Here is an 18,765-nt window from a genome sequence, read left to right on the forward strand (position 1 = left end):
CGGGAATGGGTCCAGGAGCATGGAGCGGAGGTGCAAAGACTGAGACGGCCACTCTGGAACTCAGATTCTAACCTCATCGAGCGTATCTGGGATGTCGTGGAACGCAGGCTCCGTGCCGTGGGCCCTACACCGACGATCGGATCATAATTGGCTGCCGCTCTGCAAACGATTTGGCGCCGGCTGCTTCCAGAGGAGTACCAGGGACTTGGAGACTCGCTTCCGTGGCGTCTCACCGCATTCCGTAGAAACCGGAGGAGGCCCCAAGCGAGATTACGTGCCTATTCCGTGACATTTTCTAAGTCAGTGCAGTTAGAATCTAATTAAAAAAATTACAATAATAATTCAGTTGTCGTGAATTTATCTCAGACTGACATCTTGACAAGCTTCTATAACATTTTAGTATTATGCAAATAAACATCTGAAACAAAATTAATAACGCCTATTGTTTAGATACGTGTTGCACCAAGATAAATATCTTCGTAGTACATTATATAAGAGTAGAAGCGCGTAACTTTTTCATCGTAAACAGCTTTTGCTTAGTTAAAGATAAATGGTATTTTTAACCTAGGCGAATAGTGAGCAAGGACTTCATAGATAGTACTGTAGTACTTCTCTGCACCAGAGTAGCACATCTGTGCGAGATACATTCCGTGAAATAACACTCTTGTGAGTCTGACAAGAATTACTTAACAAAAATACGTAGAATGTCGTTCGAAAGGTGCCTTGCACAGAAGATTACTCCACACTCATCGGGAAGTAGAGCCACCTGGGCAAGCAATATGTGATGTTTACGCTACTCTTGATGTACAGTGTCGTAATCTTCCGGGTGACACGTCATTCAAACAACAACACGAGAATCTCTACATTCGACGTATTTTTATTCCGTAACATGTTAGACCTAAGAAAGCAATTAAGTCGCTGATTTTTATTTCGTGCAGGTGTGTTATTCTGGACCAATTAAAAAGCCATAGGTCCACTTTGTACTTGTACCTCAGTGATTGACGAAGTTACAAACACGACTTGCTCTTCATTCATAAGCCGTTGATTACTTGTCTCAGTGAAGAGACATAACAAATTTCTCTAACTTGTCAAGAAGTTATTTGAGATGAAAGTTAGGCATGTCATCTAGGATACACATGCTTAATCGATGTGATGAGTTTAGTTCGAGAGCAATTAGACACGTGTCATTTATGAACCGCCTCTACGATCTACTCGGTGTTACTGGCTTCCAGATCCTTGATACTGAAAGCCTTTCAACTAGGTTGACGAAATATCATTCGCAGGACAGTCCGTTTTCAGCAATGTACAGGCTTAACAAACTTTGCTTCTGAAACACAAAAATAATTTTTTGTAGTCATTGGTTGAAAAACTGGTTCGACGCCTTACTCCATTTCTTCTTCTGTACCATCATCGTAACTCCCACACACACGAATTGTACACAGTCATCGGTGCTACTTTCTTCCCCACGTCTCTGCTGTTATCCACTTTCGACACTGACTTTCACCTTCGGAACGTACGACGCAGATCACGTTCTGGAAGCCTGATCCCATCTCTGATTAGTTATGTGTGGCTGCCCTCCCTAATCTCTCCCCGGTGTTAACACAATACTGAGAAACTGCCGTCAGAATAGACATAAGACGCCACTTTCACGGAGTTTTCTTGCGTGTATTTTCAACTATACAAGGCAAATTGGCGGCACATTCAGAGGAGCAGTGTAACATCCCTTTCCTCGTTCCGTGACTATTTCCGTCCCCGATGCGCAGCGAGCCGGCGTTCGCTGTGTGGGCGGTGGGTGCTCCTGGAGAACTGAAAGACTACAACTGGGCATTATCAGAAACTTCCGCCAATTTCACCCACTTACGGCGGCAGACCGGTGTCGTCCAACCGGATTCTGTGTGGATTCGGTGCGGCTCAGTTTATAATATTGAAACGGAAAAAGGAGAAAAAAATGCGAAACTTAACGAGTGTACGGTCGCATGGGTTTTGCACAGCTTCACTCATTGGAAGTTAACAGTAACCTTCCACGTTTCTTTTGCAGCGCAGAATGGCGTTCGGGCACGAACAAGTACGTATCAGATGCTTGTGTGCTCTGAGAATCGTCAGGTGCTTTTCCTCTAGCGTTTCGGGAGATATATTCAATTTCATTGTTATAATGTGTATGTAGTGTAAACCCAAACAAATACTTCATCGGGAATTTCACGTGTATTTCATTCGCTACAGGCAAACAGTTTTGGTTGTGACAAACAAACAAAATTTTGTTATAAATCTAATTTTGTGTGCATGTACCTGATGAAGTGGCCATAAACTGCTGTGAAATTCAGTTCAAGATGTATTTATTGATAGTGAGAGCAAAACACGAACAACAGTCAATATTTCCAGCAGCCACCGAGAAAGACCTGTGCTGTCATCTTGCGTCTACATTCGTGCGGTATTCTTGTCTAGTTGCTACTGCATGTACAGATTGTTCTTCGTGTTTCGCAGCCTCCGTAAAAAATATTATTGGACTTAGCATCGCACAGGATTTGTCCTCTATCGGCCTATTGAACGTGCAGGCAAAATTTCGCTTGTAACGTAGTTGAATGCGCAATGGCAACCGAGAGGATACTCGCGTTAACGGCACTCGCCACGAGCAGTCTTTGCCCGCCATGACGCTCCAGCAGAAAGGCACGCGACGATACGAGGGAGGTTGGAAGCTGGCCGGTCTGCCGCCGAGTGTGAGGCCTGTTTTGCTCTGCCGATTTCTCCACAGCGACGACGAGCCAGCAGCGCAGAGACTGGATGTAATGTTAAACGTTGTGTTTCATGACCTGCAGCCTTAAGCTGGAGTGCGAGAAGCTGGCGAGCGAGAAGATCGAGATCCAGCGCCACTACGTCATGGTGAGTCCGCTGCTTCTGTGTGTGTGTGGCGCGGCGGCGGCGGCGGCGGCGGCGGCCGCCTTCCTGGGGCGCCTGCAGCGCACCAACAGCCAGCAGCAAGTACACGCACAAGGCATATGTCGTCTAATTCCTCTCTTCTGCCAACCTCTTCATCTCAGAGTAGCACTTGCAACCTACGTCCTCAGCTATTTTCTGGGTGTACTCAAATCTCTGTGTTCTTTTACAGCTCCCTGTAGTACCAGGGAAGTCATTCCCTGACGTCTTAACAGATGTCCTATCGTCCTGTCACTTCTCCTTGTCAGTGTTCTCCACATACACCTTTCCTCTCCCATTCTGCGCAGAACCTCCTCAATCCTTACCTTATCAGCCAACCTAAGTTTCAACATTCGACTGTAGCACCACATTTCAAACGCTCCGGTTATCTTCTGTTGCGGTTTTCCCACAATCCGTGTCTCGCTACCATATAATTCTGTGGTCCAAACGTACATTCTAAAAATTACTTCCTCAAATTAAGGCCTATGTTTGATACTAATAGACTTCACTTGGCCAGGAATACCCTTTTTGTCAGTGCTAGTCTGCTTTTGATGTCCTCCCTTCCCCGTCAGTCATTGTTTATTTTGCCCTTATGTTGTAGAATTCTTTAACTTCATCTCACCAACCCTGATATTTCGTTTCTCGCTGTTCTCATTTGTTATTTATCATTACTTTCGGCCATCTTAGATTTACTCATTAGACTGTTCATTCCATTCATCAGATCATTTAAATCTTCTCTTTCGCTCAGGATAGCCATGTCATCAGTGAATCGTATCATTTTTATCCTTTCACCCAGAATTTTAATCTCACTCACTCCTGAACCTTTCTTTCATTGCCATCGTTCTCTCTTCGATGTACAGATTGAACAGTAGGGAGCGAAAGGCACATCCCTGTCTTACACCCTTTTTAATCCGAGAACTTAGTTCTTGGTCGTCTGCTCTTATTAGTCAGTAATGGCTCTTGTACTTATTGTATATAACCCTTCTCTCCCTAAAGCTCGCCGCTATTTTTTTCAGAATTTTGGACATCTTGGACCATTTTACACTGTCATGACTTACGGCATCCATTTCGGCCAAAGACGTAGGTGAACGTGTAGTTATCAGATGTTTAAACGTTGCAAGCAATGTCCCTTACGCAATTTGTGGCGCCATTATAGAATCCTGCGTCATATATTCTTCAGACCCATCTGTCTTGGGGCTGATCATCTGTCTTTCATCTTTATTATTTCAGCATCTCATGGGCCTTAGTTTGTTGTTGGTGTAAATCATGCTCCACTTCAGAAAATTTTTCCCAGCTTCCTTGTTCTATTTTTCTTGTCTCTTCCGTCTGCGTAGCCAGCATGTTGCTTCACACAAAGTCCAAAACATTCCCTTCTTGGTGTAAACCCTCATATTTTACCGTGCGGGCGACCACGTATGGGCCCAGGACTAAACAAATATTACCTTAGTTTTAAAATGGTAGACCAGCCACAAGTCGCATAAAACTTGTAGTTGTATGCGACTTGGAGCTCGTGTACCATTTCAATTTCTAACGGTCGCTGTTCCCCCTCGCTAAAGATTACCTTCCCCCGCGTGCCGTGTCAGCAGCGAAAGCTGTATGCAGAAGGAGAAATGCAGTTGATGTCCCACTTGCTGCGCTTCGTGTTTGCGGCCGGCAGCATAAATATTGACGAGACAACATGGCGCGTGGGCTGCCCCAGCCTGTGAACCACAGCCGCCGCCGCCGCCGCCGCCGCCGCCGCGGTTTTCAGAGCCCTGTTTTCTTGTCGCCGAGCTGTTGACGCGCGTGTACCGCAGCTGCATGCCTCGCTTGTTTGTCTTTTCTCCTGTGTACCCGCCCGATCTAACACACAAAGAAAACACCAGCATGGCGCGTTTCCTTTTTTTTTGTTTCTCATGCCTGCCCTGGTGGCTGCGTTGCTTTACTTTCAGTGTGAAATTGGAGTGTGACAAATTAGCCGCGGAGAAAACAGAAATGCAAAGGCATTACGTGATGGTGAGTGGAGGACGTAAACTAACCACGCCGGAGGGGTATGTGATGCATGCCGGGAACCGCTTGGTGCTGGGGGATTGGCGCCTGCTTTTGTTTTAACACTTTGTGCTGCTTCGCGGGGCTGTTGTGAGTAGACCTTGCTCTTCCACGGCGGGAGCTCTTGTCGCTTCTTCTCGGGGACTCTGGTGTTGGGTTACAGATCCGTAGATAGTCATCTCCAGTGCTGTACAAGTCCTGTCTCTTTTCTTCTCTCTCTCCACACTGTTCTTTCATTACGCTTTCGTTTTGCAAATACTACTGACTCGCGCCTGTTGGTTGTGTAAGCCTGCAAAGTGCTGGTAGCTGATGGGGCACCTCTCCCACAATGGAGACCACTAACTGGACCTGTCAAAAACGCGTCACGAGTATAAAGGACCGTTTAGCACGGATGTGGAATAGTAAGACTGATCCCATGTGCGAAAAGAGGCCTCCGGTCCAGTGCATGTCGAGCGAAAGCCTATGTTTCCACTAAGCGCAACACTACCATCAGCTTCCCTTCTTGTCGTTTTATCGTTCATGCGTAAAAACGTAAAGGCTGCGACAACTCCAGTGCTGGTTTGAACGCCACACGAATCCGTGGAAGAGGTGGAAGAAATAAGTGATAAAAAACGTAGAAACGTCCTGTAGATCAAGCTGGCACGTATGTGGCATAACAGCTAACCAGCGCTTAACAGTATTGGTTAAAAACAGTGTCGGTTGCAAATTTTTTTAATTCTATTTTTCAGCGACGTGTTTCGCCTTATTTAGGCATCTTCAGGTTATCTTTTCTAGATAGATGCGAGAGGCACCGAGATCTGCATAACGCGTTTCCGTTCACAGGAGCGAGTAAAAATAGGCATGGAGGCTTAGAATGGTCTAAGAAATTTTCTGACGTGTTAACCACGCACACGACGTAACCATCGAATTGGGTCCAGTGGTTAGTACAGTCTTAGAACACGCATTATAGAACTTCCCCGGATTCTCGGATATGCTGTTCGGTTAACTCGTATCAATAAAAGTCTCCATATGTTTTAGAACCCTTTCGACGCCCTGAAGAACATGAAAATGTGGCTTGAAATACGACTCACTTGCTTGTTGTTATAATAGTTGACGATGGCGACTCTCATATTTGGAAAAATGTATTCCCACCTTTAGTTGCTGTTAAAATACTTTATTTACACAACCAATTTCAGTCTAAACCTCGAATTGTGCACGGTGTATCGTAAATTACATCGTGAATCTATATCAGTATGTAATTCGTGGCTTCATCACCTGCCAATAATTTTATATTTCACCTAACATGATGCTGTGAATACTTCTGTGAACCTGACGACGGTTAGCCGACCGAAACTGGTCGTGTGAAGGATTTTACCAGGAGCTCAATGGGTTAATCGTATGTTTAGAAATGGATTAGCAGACACTGCGGTTTAGATTGAGGACGGACGATTCGGATCTCCCCCTCGCTTGGGTTGCCCCCACTTGCCGAGTAGCAGTTGGTAGACTAGTGGGACTCGTGACTAGATTTGACCCCCGAGTCTCCTTTGCTGGAATAAAGAAATAAACAAAAGCAGCGAGCTGCCAGCTTCTGCTCTGTGCGCAGCAGACCGTGTAGTAGCGCTCGGTACGTCCATGTTGGGTAACGGCGTGAGGAGGCCGGCCGTGCTGTGGGGAGAAGGAGCGCCTCAAAGTGGGGGCGAAGGCGATGCCACCGCAGCGCAAACCGCTAATTACACCACCGCCGACCTCGAGAAATTAATCGGGAAACTAACTACCTGGTAATTACTCGGCAAACGCTATTAAGCCTTTATTAAAATTAACCGATCATTTTTTCGTGCCACCGGCGGTACGAGGCCCTCCGCCTGCTTCGTGCAGGTCGCTCCCATTTACTCCGCACCAGCAGCAGAATTCGTGGTTTTTGTCTTCACTGTTTCACCCTAATCGTGTTTCTTCTACTCGGGCACCGCAAATTTCAGCTCACCATTCCTTGTTTCTTTGTTTCCTGCTCTCACACGAGGCAGCACTTGGCCTACAGAGAAATTCCTTGTGCAGCAGCTTTTTTCGTTTCTTTTTCTTATTCCTTCAGCTTGTTACCTGTGTGTGTGTGTGTGTGTGTGTGTCGCCCCAGCAATGCATCTGTCTGCCTCTGTTGTTTATTTTATTCCTCGACTGCTGTGAGCAGCATTGAAAACAAAAAGGATACGTCTTGGCTTGGGAGCCAAAAGAAACGCTCGTTAATATTCCGGCCGTCCTTCGCGCCATGCAAAAGCTCACAAACACCCGTGCGGTTTTCCCGCGCGCCGTTCAATTTGTAGCGTGTCTCCCGCCGGTCGGGGGCTAATTGCCGTGCTTTATGGCCGCCGGCCTCGCGCCCGGCCGTGGTGGGCGAGAGTCAGCTGCTTTGCACGACGCTACAGCTAGCGCAGTTGCGCTAAAACTCGCTTGCGCTGCCACGTAACTCTGCATGAGAAGTAGAATAGCTGCAATAGCTATAGAAGTAGAATAGCTGCAATCGCTTCTATAGCTGTCGCTCTCGACAGTCTCTGTGTATGCTCTGCCTGGCGACATTGGTTTGCGGTTTCGGATATGGGCATACATTTTCGCATGGTTTCTGGAGGGTCTGGTATTATTTAAATTAGTTTTTGTTAATGCGTAACTGCTTAGATAGTTGGCTGTTGTCTGACATCACATGTGGGCTGTAGAACTGGTTCTTCTTAAGAGATAGACTAGTTTCTTGGTACCATCCTGATGAAACGAAAGACAAGCGATATTGAAGAATTGCTCGTTGTTCATCACGATGGGAAAAACCCTGTTAAGCCAAAGCATTATAAACAATCACAACTCACTGTGCCACGATATAATCAACGTGTCGTACGCATATTTAAATTTTCTACTTCGTAATACGTAAGCACACGACTGACTTTGTCGTGTTTACATTACTTGTTAAATTCTCTCTCCCGTTGCAAGAGATGAGATCTAAGTATTACCTCGTTAATCGATTCTTCCTCGAACGTTTTCCGTCTTGTTACTGCGATAGGTGCCATCTTTATCGCTGGCTTTCTTGTCATTTTAAGCGAATCCCTTTATTTTGGCGATCGGTTGCAATCTGGTGTCGTTCTCCGTCACACCAGTAATTTCGGACACTTGTCTTGTTTCTGTAAATTTTATGCTCGGTGTGAAAGTTTTAGGAAATGTACATTTGGAAAACAACCGAATCGCATTAAACCAGTTAATCAGACAAGCGTCTCGCTCGGTACAAAGTAATTTCATCTAAAACACAGGAACAGAGTACTTTATTCTGACCTTCGCGCACCAGTTTCTCGACTGGTGTTACGAGCGAGAAGTACGCTGTTTCGGATGATTTAAAGATGTTTCTAGAATCGTGCGTTCATTGTACAGACATTTGTCTGATCCTTGTAGAAATAGAGAATTGCTGTAAGTCACTGCTGACTCGGAACGAAATGCTGAACTAGTTCGTGCGCAATTTTCTCGGTTTCCAAAAACGAAGAAAGAATATCTCGTTCCAGATATGTATTTTACCGAGACGGCTACTGTGCCACTCGCATTTTTCGTCTAACAGAAGCGACAGTCGGTAATTTGCTTCAGCCATTTCGAGCGAATGCCGAGGTAACATTCACGAAGTAGAGAGCGTCCAGGTTACCCATTCCGTCACTCGCGCGTCGCCGTGCTCGACACCTGCCGTGTGATCGGGGAGTGTAGAACCCGAGTAGTGAACAAAGCCAGCCGACAATGCTCGCTTCACTCCATGAAAGCGCAATATAGACGTACAATGTAGATGCCTCGCCACAACAGGGACACCTCGATGACACCCAGGACGTGGCAGCGTTCGCATACCAGAAAGCGGATGGCTTCATTCCCGTCCCCTGCGCCCTGCTGGGTCGTGTCTTAGGCGTCCAGCAGTGAGCCGCCCGCGTGGATAACTCGTGTTGGCGGCAGCACTTGTTGTAACAGGCCGTTCTGCAGCACACATGATTGATGACAGACTCTTGGTCTCCATGTTTTGTGTGCGAGTGTGAGCGAACACAGTAGTTGTAACTTGCCGGCCGGACTCCACACAACCATCTTCTCTTTTTTTTTTACACACACACACACACACACAGTGCGAGAGGACCGGTTCTGCCGGGACGGCATGCCGTGTTCGGGTGCCGTTAAACAACACGCATAATATTATAGGGGCCGGCCGGCTGTTGGCTGTGTTATCTTGATGGGCGCCGAGCCGACCACTAATAAACTCTTTGTTGTTCGTTTCAGTACTACGAGATGTCGTACGGGCTGAACGTCGAGATGCACAAGCAGGTGAGTCATTAGTGTTGCCTCTGCCTTTTCCTTTTCCGCGTCGCCTCGAGTGTTCGATAAATATTTATCTGTATGCTAATGCGGTCGCTTCGTGACACGCTGCACTGTGTGATGTTTGCTCCTCCACAGCGATGGGAACTGGCCGGCGAGGGGGGGTGGGGGGGGGGGGGGCAGCCGGAGGCATATTTCATGCAAAAAAAAGGGGAAAGAGGGAAAAGCGCCCGTGTAAATAATTCATACTAACTGTTCCCAAGTCGCGGGTGTTGGTGGGGGTGTGCGCGCACGATAGCCGGATAACACGTCGATACCAGTCGCTGCAAAAAGACGAGAACAGCGAGCCAAGAGTGCACTTCCACAATCTCCCTGTTTCTTCTCCTTTTCATGTTGCTGGCTTCATTCGAAAGAGCAGGTACACGGAAAGCAACTGGAACAGCGCTTTATTTTTTGCAGCCTTTATCAGGCGATGAGTGCAGTGGTATACTAAATTCATTTTCGACGTAACCGTTCTATTTCCTTCGTGCCCTTTTAACAATCGTCTAACTTCCCAACAAGTGGTGGTGGTGGTTATTGTTAACGTCCCGTCCACAACAAGGTCATTAGAGACGGAGCGCGAGCTCGGGTTAGGGAAGGATTGGGAAGGAAATCGGCCGTGCCCTTTCAAAGGAACCATCCCTGCATTTGCCTGAAACGATTTAGGGAAGTCACAGAAAACCTAAATCAGGATGTCCGGAGACGGGATTGAACCGTCGTCCTCCTTCCCAACAAGTCTCGTGGTCAATCCATAGTTCCGAACGGAATTGTGAAACAACTACGATTTATTCCCGGGCAACCAATTTTGGAAAAGCGACCATCTTTATCTCGTGGATTAACACGGAAAGTTTAAGGAAGCTTCACTCCTTGGCGTCAAATACGCGATTGCTTTTAGTCACAACCCTCCCTCCCTCACCCCCTCTCACCCCCTCTCATCCCCTCTCATCCCCTCCCCCCTCATCCCCTCCCCCCTCATCCCCTCTCCCCCCTCATCCCCTCTCCCCCCTCATCCCCTCTCCCCCTCTCATCCCCTCTCCCCCTCTCATCTCCTCTCCCCCTCTCATCTCCTCTCCCCTCTCATGCCCTCTCATGCCCCCTCATCCCCTCTCCCCCTCTCATGCCCTCTCATCCCCTCTCCCCCTCTCATGCCCTCTCATCCCCTCTCCCCCTCTCATGCCCTCTCATGCCCCCTCATCCCCTCTCCCCCTCTCATCCCCTTATAATATACAGTTGATTTTTCCACTTAGTGATCATATGTGTCTCAGACGGATGGCCACCAAATTACCAACAGCAGACATACGAAATGATACCGTTCGTCGATAGTCCCAAGTTAGGGAATGCTAAAACTGAAAGTCCATCTGGTGTTTTCAACACATGAAAGATTCATAATATACAGGAAGTTGTTTTATTCATCTGCTGTCGTTAATTGGTAAAGTGTGCATCCCCTCCCCCACTCTTTTAGTATCACTTTCATATCTTCGAATATTTCGTACTGCAATCTCATCTGCGTTCTATTTATGGAAAGGAGTCGAGTGTGGAAAAGTTAGTCACTTTTTCTGTGTTACCATGATTCATGTCCCAACTATTTGCTAGTATAATTTAACAGTTTAGTTTCTGGGCACATTCCTTTGCGAGGGATGACCCAGCCACATTTATTTAAAAAAATAACATTCATGTTTGAATGTTTATTTACTTTCATGCAAGTTGGTCAAACACTAGAGTGAGCGGTTGCGTTTTAATTTCAGTTTATTGGCTTTCGGTTCGAGGCCATGCAGCCGTCAGTATTGGAAAGACGATACGACAGTGTGTTTCATTAGGCTTTCTCTGACCCGGCCGGGAATCGAACCCGGCCCCTTCGGTTAGTAATATTCGGACGTGGGACATCTGCAGAAGAGCAATGGCTACACTCGGGACTTGGAGAAACTAGAAACGAAACATTGGTTCCAAATTATCTGATTAACTCCTTTCTAGACTTAATATATTGATGAAAATCGTAGGGCTTAAGCGGGAAAAAGAAACTGACGACTGTTGTAATTTGTATGTGTGTGCCTGGGGAGGGGGCTGGAGAGAGAGAGAGAGAGAGAGAGAGAGAGAGAGAGAGAGAGAGAGAGAGAGAGAGAGAGTGCTGCCGCTGTCACGACGGTGAGATGTTCTCAACAGGTGTGGGTGGTGTTTGCAGCTTTGCCCATCCATCCAATGTGTCCTTTGCTTGGTCACTCCCTTAACCGGGAATACAGAGTAAGCGTAACGTTCCGGAGCTCGCTTTCGTATACTGCTTCGGAAGCTTAACCTTACTTCAGCTGTCATGTTCTCGATGGCTAAGGGCTCTAAACCGCCTTGCCTTCCTGCAGAGGTCCGTGTTAATCTTGGGCTTGGTTCGCTTCTAAAATGGTTCAAATGGCTCTGAGCACTACGGGACTTAACAGCTATGGTCCTCAGTCCCCCAGAACTACTTAAACCTAACTAACCTAAGGACAGCACACAACACCCGGTCATCACGAGGCAGAGAAAGGTTCGCTTGCCAAGGACACTACTCTAAATTCGAGCTACCGCTATAAGTTTCTCCAACTTCGCACGCAACATGGAGGCAGCGCCTTCGTCTACAATGGTGGCTCTGAGACAGACTGTGGTATCGGATGCTGCCTTCTGATTGGCAACAAACGTTTTAGCTATCGGCTTCTAGCCCGCCCTCTATTTTTACTGCCTATGCTGCTGCCATGGCAGCAGACTACTTAGGCCTTTCAGTTGTTCTGCTTCTTCAGATGATCTCTGTGTTGCCTTGTGTCCCTCTGACATGAACACTGGTCTTCTCAGTATGGGAACAAACTCCGGGAATAATGATTGAAGCAGAAGAAATGCATTAAAATCTGCGACGCGCTTTTCTTGCTTGCTGGACAGAAATGCTAACCACTAGACCACCGCGGCACTATGCTTAACATAGCTGCACGAACTACCCAAGTTGAGTGTCCTCCCCAACACAAACTTCAGATCATATCTTCTGTTTATTTTCCCTTACGTTGTCACTGCTGCCAGGGCTCTCTGGCACTGGAATAGCACCGTAGCGTTCGACGTAATGGATAAGTCCTGTACCATAGCTGGTCTTGTAGATCGTGCAGCAATGTTAACCATAGTGCTCCAGTGGTCTAACGGTTAGCATTTCTGTCCAGGAAGCTAAAAGACCCGGGTTGAGTCCCGACCGTAGCACAAATTTTAATCCATTTCTTCTGATTCAATCATTATCGCAGATAAGGAAGAGACTTAAATGTCTCAGAAAAAGTAGAATTATAAAATCTGTAAACTCCGGGAAATTAAACAGCTCCCGACGGCTTTGGACGACTTCCTCTGGCCCCTGTCGTCGCGAGGAGATACTGTCTGCTACGCTGCATATTGGGCGCTGTCGTTTCAGTCGCCGTCATTTAAGTGGAGACGTCGCACTACTCAACTTACTGCAACCGACCATTGACAGTGCGCTATTTTCTGACCCAATGTCCATTTTGTAACCGATTACATTTTAATGTGTGTTTGCTATCTCAGTTATGTGATATTTCAGCAGTTACAGCGCGAGCTGTAGATCGCTATTTATTCATTATTTGTCGTAATGTGGTGAAGCAAATTTAATTTTCAACCGTTTGAGCATCCTGTTCAAAGGGGAAGTGATCGTTTTTAGCTATGCCTTTACTCCAGTTGATTAGGGTCTATTACTGACTTCATCCTGTATTCGATCATTTAAGGTTTTGACACGGGCGCTTTTGACCGCAGCGTTTTCCGCCCACCGACACCACCATTCTACCGCAATTTGTACAGACCATTATTTCCCCGCATTGTACCAAAGTTACTGCTCGGTCCCGGGACGATGGATAGCTGACGCCAGGGAGTAAGCTGAGCGGCGGACCCGGGAACGTTTTATCTCTGGAGGTGTCTGATGGCTAGGCGAGGCGCCGGCGGCGGGCTGTGGTTGGGCAGCGCGAGTGGCCGGAAGGAGTGGGAGAGGCAGGGTGGCAGTGGGAGGGATTGCGCAGCCGACGGAAAACCTTTCGCAGCGTTCCGTAATGTAAACCGCTGTTTGCCGAACTCTCGAGCGGTAGATTTGCTGCGCACCGCGGCGGCAGCGGCACTCATATTCCGCCGACGCGCGCACGGATACTGAGGGGCAGATTCGGCCGGGCGGCGGCGTCGGTGCAGCGGAAACGATCAGGCCGCGGGTGCTGCGAAAAGCGAGCATGGCGCGCGGAGTTGGGGGGTGCTGTCAGTGGAGGTGGAGGGGAGGTAGGAGTGAGAACTAGCAAGGTGTTCTGCAGGAAACTAGGCAGGTGGGAAAGGAACACAAAGCGGTCGTCTGTTTTAGTGGCGTAGACGGGCGGGAGAATGTGTGACGTACTCGTTGCGGAAACGAATACCAGAGATTGGGCTCTTACAGTTCGGAGCACCTGGTAAATCGATTTTTAAGGTATCACCTCAAATTCATAGAGTCTACAAGCAAAAAAGAACTCATTTCTGTCCATATGAGATACTGTTGTAAGGTATACTGGGCGCGGTGCTTAAATCCAGACGAATTTCAATTTGAATTTGCCACCATATCGTAGTTCCGCCGAAGGTCGCGAACGACGTTTTTGATAGCTATAGGCATCTACTAAACAGTCAGAACCATAAACTGGCCGAGATGTTCCGGGAAAAGTGAGGAGTACAACCGAAAAGCCGCGAGTGTCGAAAGTGTTGGCGCTGGGCTTTCGCCCACCGAGATGGCTCGATTCTTCGCCGAGGTTCCGCTCACCTGGCGAGGGAATCTCATTCGAGGAAACGCGCGCCACTAACTGCGGCAGTCATAGAAAGGGCTCAGGTACTGATTTCGGAGGACGCGTGGCAATCGGTCAAGAAACGGGCGTCGGTATTGAATGTCTGCGAGCGAACAATGCGTCGGATGGCGGACAAGGACGTCATACGAGCCATTTAGTTCAAAGCTGGCTCTCGTATAACGTTGACACGTTCTGGTCGAAGGAGCTCTCGCCGCCAAAGGGCCCGGATTTGAATCCCTTCGACTACGTTTCGATCGTAGTCGAAAGATTTACCAATAAGACCAGGCACCCTAATGTCGCATCTCTAAGCATCGCTGTCGAAGCAGCATTCGCGAATATGGACAGCGCTGTTTTAGTGTGTCCGTGCGACCGCTTTAGGTTGGATTTAAGCGCCGCACCCTGTAGATTCATTTGTGGGATACGGGATGCGCAGAACTTACGAAGACTGCATCGAAATGCGGGAAGGCAGGCGGAGGATCGAAGATCGATGCAGCGGCTTGTAGTCTGTGCCAAACCGCTGTAAATGTAATATATTGCCTTCAAATAGGCAAAGAGACTAGAGTTTAATAGTCTTTCGAATGTTATAGCGCTTCTTATTTATTTGCTTACTAGGGGAAAATGTGGACAGGAATTTAGTCCTCTACAATAGTGTTCTATAGTTCTCGTGTACCCAGCGATGTTTCAGCACTTTGTGTCTTCTTCAGTGGACTTTTATTTTCTTTCTGAAAAAATTCTTACACGGTAACCTCTTGTGTAGGTTGTATGAATTTAGGCTGAGAATTACTTACAATAGGACATATTTTACGCAGTATGTTACGATTTTATATGTCTTAAGGCATGTAAACTCGTACCCAATGATCGCTCTTTTTGTAGATCTAAATACTTCAGAGCAAAAATTGATACAAGCTACAAAAGAGTGTATCATGTACCAATAATTTGTCACAAAAAACAAAGCCCTTCGAAAATAGCACATCAAATCTTAAAACACGACTGGATAAAACGAAACTATAAATCGGTGTCCAGAGAGACGTGGCGCACAGGTGGGCCCAGATAACACGAGTGTGAGGGGTGGTGCGCGGCAGCGCCTCGCCGCCCCGCCGCCCTTCACAGCCGCTCTGCCTTCTTCCCGACTCTCGCGCGCCGCCTGCTTACGGTCAGATAGCTCAGGAATGTGTGTGTGTGTGTGTGTGTTGGCTTTCTGCGAACAGTCGGGCGCCGAATCTGCTTTGTCCTCTGGCTACCGCGGTCCGTAAATCGCAGAGCACAGAATTCTGCACCGCCTGGCAGCGTGAACACCGGGCAGTGCTGTACGCTCCGAAATCCACCCCATCCCTCGGCCCCATCGATTATTAGCCTACTGTTGGTGTGCTCGTTGCCTTAATTACCATCTTTCACTGCGCACACACACACACACGAGATCTAAGTCTACAGCCGTCTCTCAGGTGCTTCTCCGGTGTATGTCGTTTGCCCGCGACTAATTAAGAAATATTTTCGTTGTATGGAGAGTACTGACTGTAGGAAACAGAATTTCTGCCAACTTACTTACCTGCTAAAAATTCATCTTAAATCACGTGTGTTGTGAAGCCGTCGTACGACTGTCTCGATTTTCTCACAATTGAGTACTGAGACTGTTACCAGTTGTCGAATGGGTCACACACTTATCTTATATCAAAATAGATAAACTCCAGTGGAAGAGTCTGCAAGAGAGGCGCTCAGTAGCTCGGTACGGGCTTTTGTTGAAGTTTCGAGAACATACCTTCACCGAGGAGTCGAGCAGTATATTGCTCCCTCCTACGTATATCTCGCGAAGAGACCGTGAGGATAAAATCAGAGAGATCAGAGCCCACACATAGGCATACCGACAATCCTTCTTTCCACGAACAATACGAGACTGGAATAGAAGGTAGAGCCGATAAAGGTACTCGAGGTACCCTCCGCCACACACCGTCAGGTGGTTTGCGGAGTATGGATGTAGATGCAGATACAGAATTGGCACATACTTAATATTCATTTTCTCAATTTTGCACTGACTACCATCCCTCTGAAGTAAAGTACATCATCTTAAAGATTTCAAGCCCGAGATTCGTTTCGTGATGTCTTTGGAATGGAAGAGGAGAGTTTTTCGAAGCCGCTCACCGTCTTTGTAAAGATACATGAGGCAGTCAATAAACTAATATATAGGGAACTACGTTCTCTCATAAAGTGCCATAACAGGATACACACGCATAAGTACGTCGCAATAGTACGCATATTGGCAGCCATGATTAAAACACATCTTGAACTTTCTATACCATTAGACACCGCCACAACTAGAAACCGAGCAGTTAACACGGGTTGTCAGACATAAAACTCGTCCTTGAACATCTCGTGTCGCCGAGTGACAGTCTCAGAAAGGTCAGTAACAATCCAGAGGCAGCTGCCCTCACCTGCCAAGATAGTGAAGTCCTGTAGCGTGTATATCACACCTCCCCCCAACGATGCAGCAGTCTACTGTAAAGTCTCTGCAACTTAGTTCCATTATTGGTGTTTAGTGTTTTCGAAGACTTGACGTAGAACGTGTAAAGACTTTGCAGAAGACAAGGGCATCGTCAGGAGGCTGTGATATAGACGTTACAGGATGTTGCTAGATGAAGGCAGCTAGCTACCTATAGATTGGAACTTTGCTTTGTGAGACTTTTACTGGTCAACACGAGATGTTGAAGGAGCCGTTTTATGTTTGATCATTCATGTTTATTGTGTTTATTGTTGGCTTTTCACTTGTGACGCTGCCTAATGATACAGAAAATTGACTGTATGTCGTAATGTACGATGATACAGACGGTTGCTTTGAGTTGTCACCGCGTCATGACGATACTACACTCGGTTTTAATGAAATGCAAATAGACAGGCAGTCACTTTCTTCTGTTCCGGCCCGTTTATAGAAGTAATTACCGAGCGAGGTGGCGCTGTGGTTTCCCTAAATCGCTGCAGGCAAATGCCGCGATGGTTCCTTTGCCAAGGTACGGCTGACTTCCTTCCCCATCCTTCCCTAATGCAATGAGACCTATGACCTTGCTGTTTGGTCTCTTCCCCCAAATCAGTCCAATCCAAGAAAAGTAATTCATTGAGTTAATAATTTGTTTTTGGTAACACCACTTCTGTATTTACGTCAGACGCGTTTCGCTTTTTATTTCCAAATGCGCAATCAGTGTCCTGAAATTAAATTATACGTACAAATATCTGACTGTGGCTATTTCGCATAATGTATTGCATGTATTCGTAAAGTTCTGAGGGTGGTATCAGCCTCGTAACTGGGGAGAAATTTTGGACTTTTACTGAAGATTTTATTGAAAATTTTGCATTAGCGCTAGCAAGTTCTACTTTCCTCTATTGCAAGAACTGATCAGCATTTATACCGCACATCACCCTGATGTGTGTTTTTTTGCAGCACGTCTGCCATCTGTTTATCACAGAGACAGTGGCTCACACTGTAACACACGATGCATAAAAGTTCTCAACGTGAAAAGTGAAATATTGTCGCATATGGTACTGTCTAGCAGTTCATCATAATTGAGCAGATGGAACAATCTCGCTAGTATATTCACACAGGAAAAAAGATGCTTAATGCAAGTGAAGGATTCCATTGGTGAAACAACCACGACTAACCAAACTTTTTAACTAGCAAACACGTAAGTACAGATAACAGAAAATCCTTTGCGAAATCATTTCAATGTAGTACACTGGTCTATGGAAGTGAATATTGGACTCCTGTAAATTTGAAAGGAATCGGGCCTCCTGTAAATTGGAAAGGAATCGACCCGAAGCTGCTGAAATCTGGATGTGGCGGAAAATGGCGAGAATGGGCTGGGCGGAAAGAAAAACCAACTCGAAAGCAGTAAATGAAGAGAGATTATTGAAGTAAATAGGAAAGAGTAAGATTACTTCAGTTTGACATGTAATAAGACAGCCACCTCACCTTCACCGTTAATATTATGGAAAGGAAAATGCTACGAGAAAAAGGGAGAGGACGGCGTAAGATGAAGTATTGGACGACACTACGAAGAGGATATGTTGTGAAAATTATATGGAAAGAAACGGCCAACAGCGAGAGAGAGAGAGAGAGAGAGAGAGAGAGAGAGAGAGAGAGTATATGCGCGCGCGCTGGTGTGTGTGTGTGTGTGTGTGTGTGTGTGTGTGTGTGCGTGTGTGCGTGCGTGCGTGCGTGCGTGCGTGTGTGCACACCATAGTACATTCAGATCTTGTGCTGCGTCTGCGATGACATAATTGTCGTCGAACACTAAGCATGCTTTTCTTATTCCTATTTCAAGATCACTGTCTCCTACAGGGAATGCATTCACTACGTTTCGCCTTTCACAGCTCCGTTTCAGTTTTGCATGGCCAATCCATTATGCTGTAAAAAATGACGCGGGAAGAAATAGTAGTCGCTATAGCTGAATAATTCAAAGACTAAATGACTCGTCATATTTATGAAAGCCGCTTCCTCCTGTTGAACACACAACATACGAGACCGCTTTTGTGTGGTCGATGTCTCACAGCTTACCTAGGCCTGTCCCGGCGTCCACGTTCGTGCTGTCGATCAAAACAGTGCATTAGCGCTCGCAAATACTGAACGAGAGACGTTCGTGGTGTTCGGGAAACATTCAGCAGAAACTGTGTGTGTGTGTGTGTGTGTGTGTGTGTGTGTGTGTGTACGTACGCGGAGGGGACA

At 46.8% G+C, this 18,765-nt stretch overlaps 1 protein-coding gene across 9 annotated transcripts in view; it reads left to right on the plus strand.

Annotated features, from left to right (window-relative positions):
* LOC126281226 (transducin-like enhancer protein 4) overlaps nucleotides 1-18,765 on the plus strand; it is a 455,583-nt gene that overhangs the window by 100,996 nt on the left and 335,822 nt on the right. For 4 of the 9 annotated variants that reach the window (XM_049979984.1, XM_049979985.1, XM_049979986.1 and 1 more), the window contains exons 3-4: nucleotides 2,814-2,877; nucleotides 9,190-9,234. The exons of 2 other annotated variants lie outside the window; for them this stretch is intronic. In XM_049979984.1, the coding sequence (XP_049835941.1) occupies nucleotides 2,814-2,877; nucleotides 9,190-9,234 (109 nt within the window). Of the gene's footprint in view, nucleotides 1-2,813; nucleotides 2,878-4,841; nucleotides 4,906-9,189; nucleotides 9,235-18,765 lie in introns of all 9 variants that reach the window. 3 more of the 9 variants (XM_049979983.1, XM_049979988.1, XM_049979990.1) reach the window with 1 other exon arrangement.

Source organism: Schistocerca gregaria, chromosome 7, assembly GCF_023897955.1.
Source record: "Schistocerca gregaria isolate iqSchGreg1 chromosome 7, iqSchGreg1.2, whole genome shotgun sequence".
Taxonomy (NCBI): Eukaryota; Metazoa; Arthropoda; class Insecta; order Orthoptera; family Acrididae; genus Schistocerca; species Schistocerca gregaria.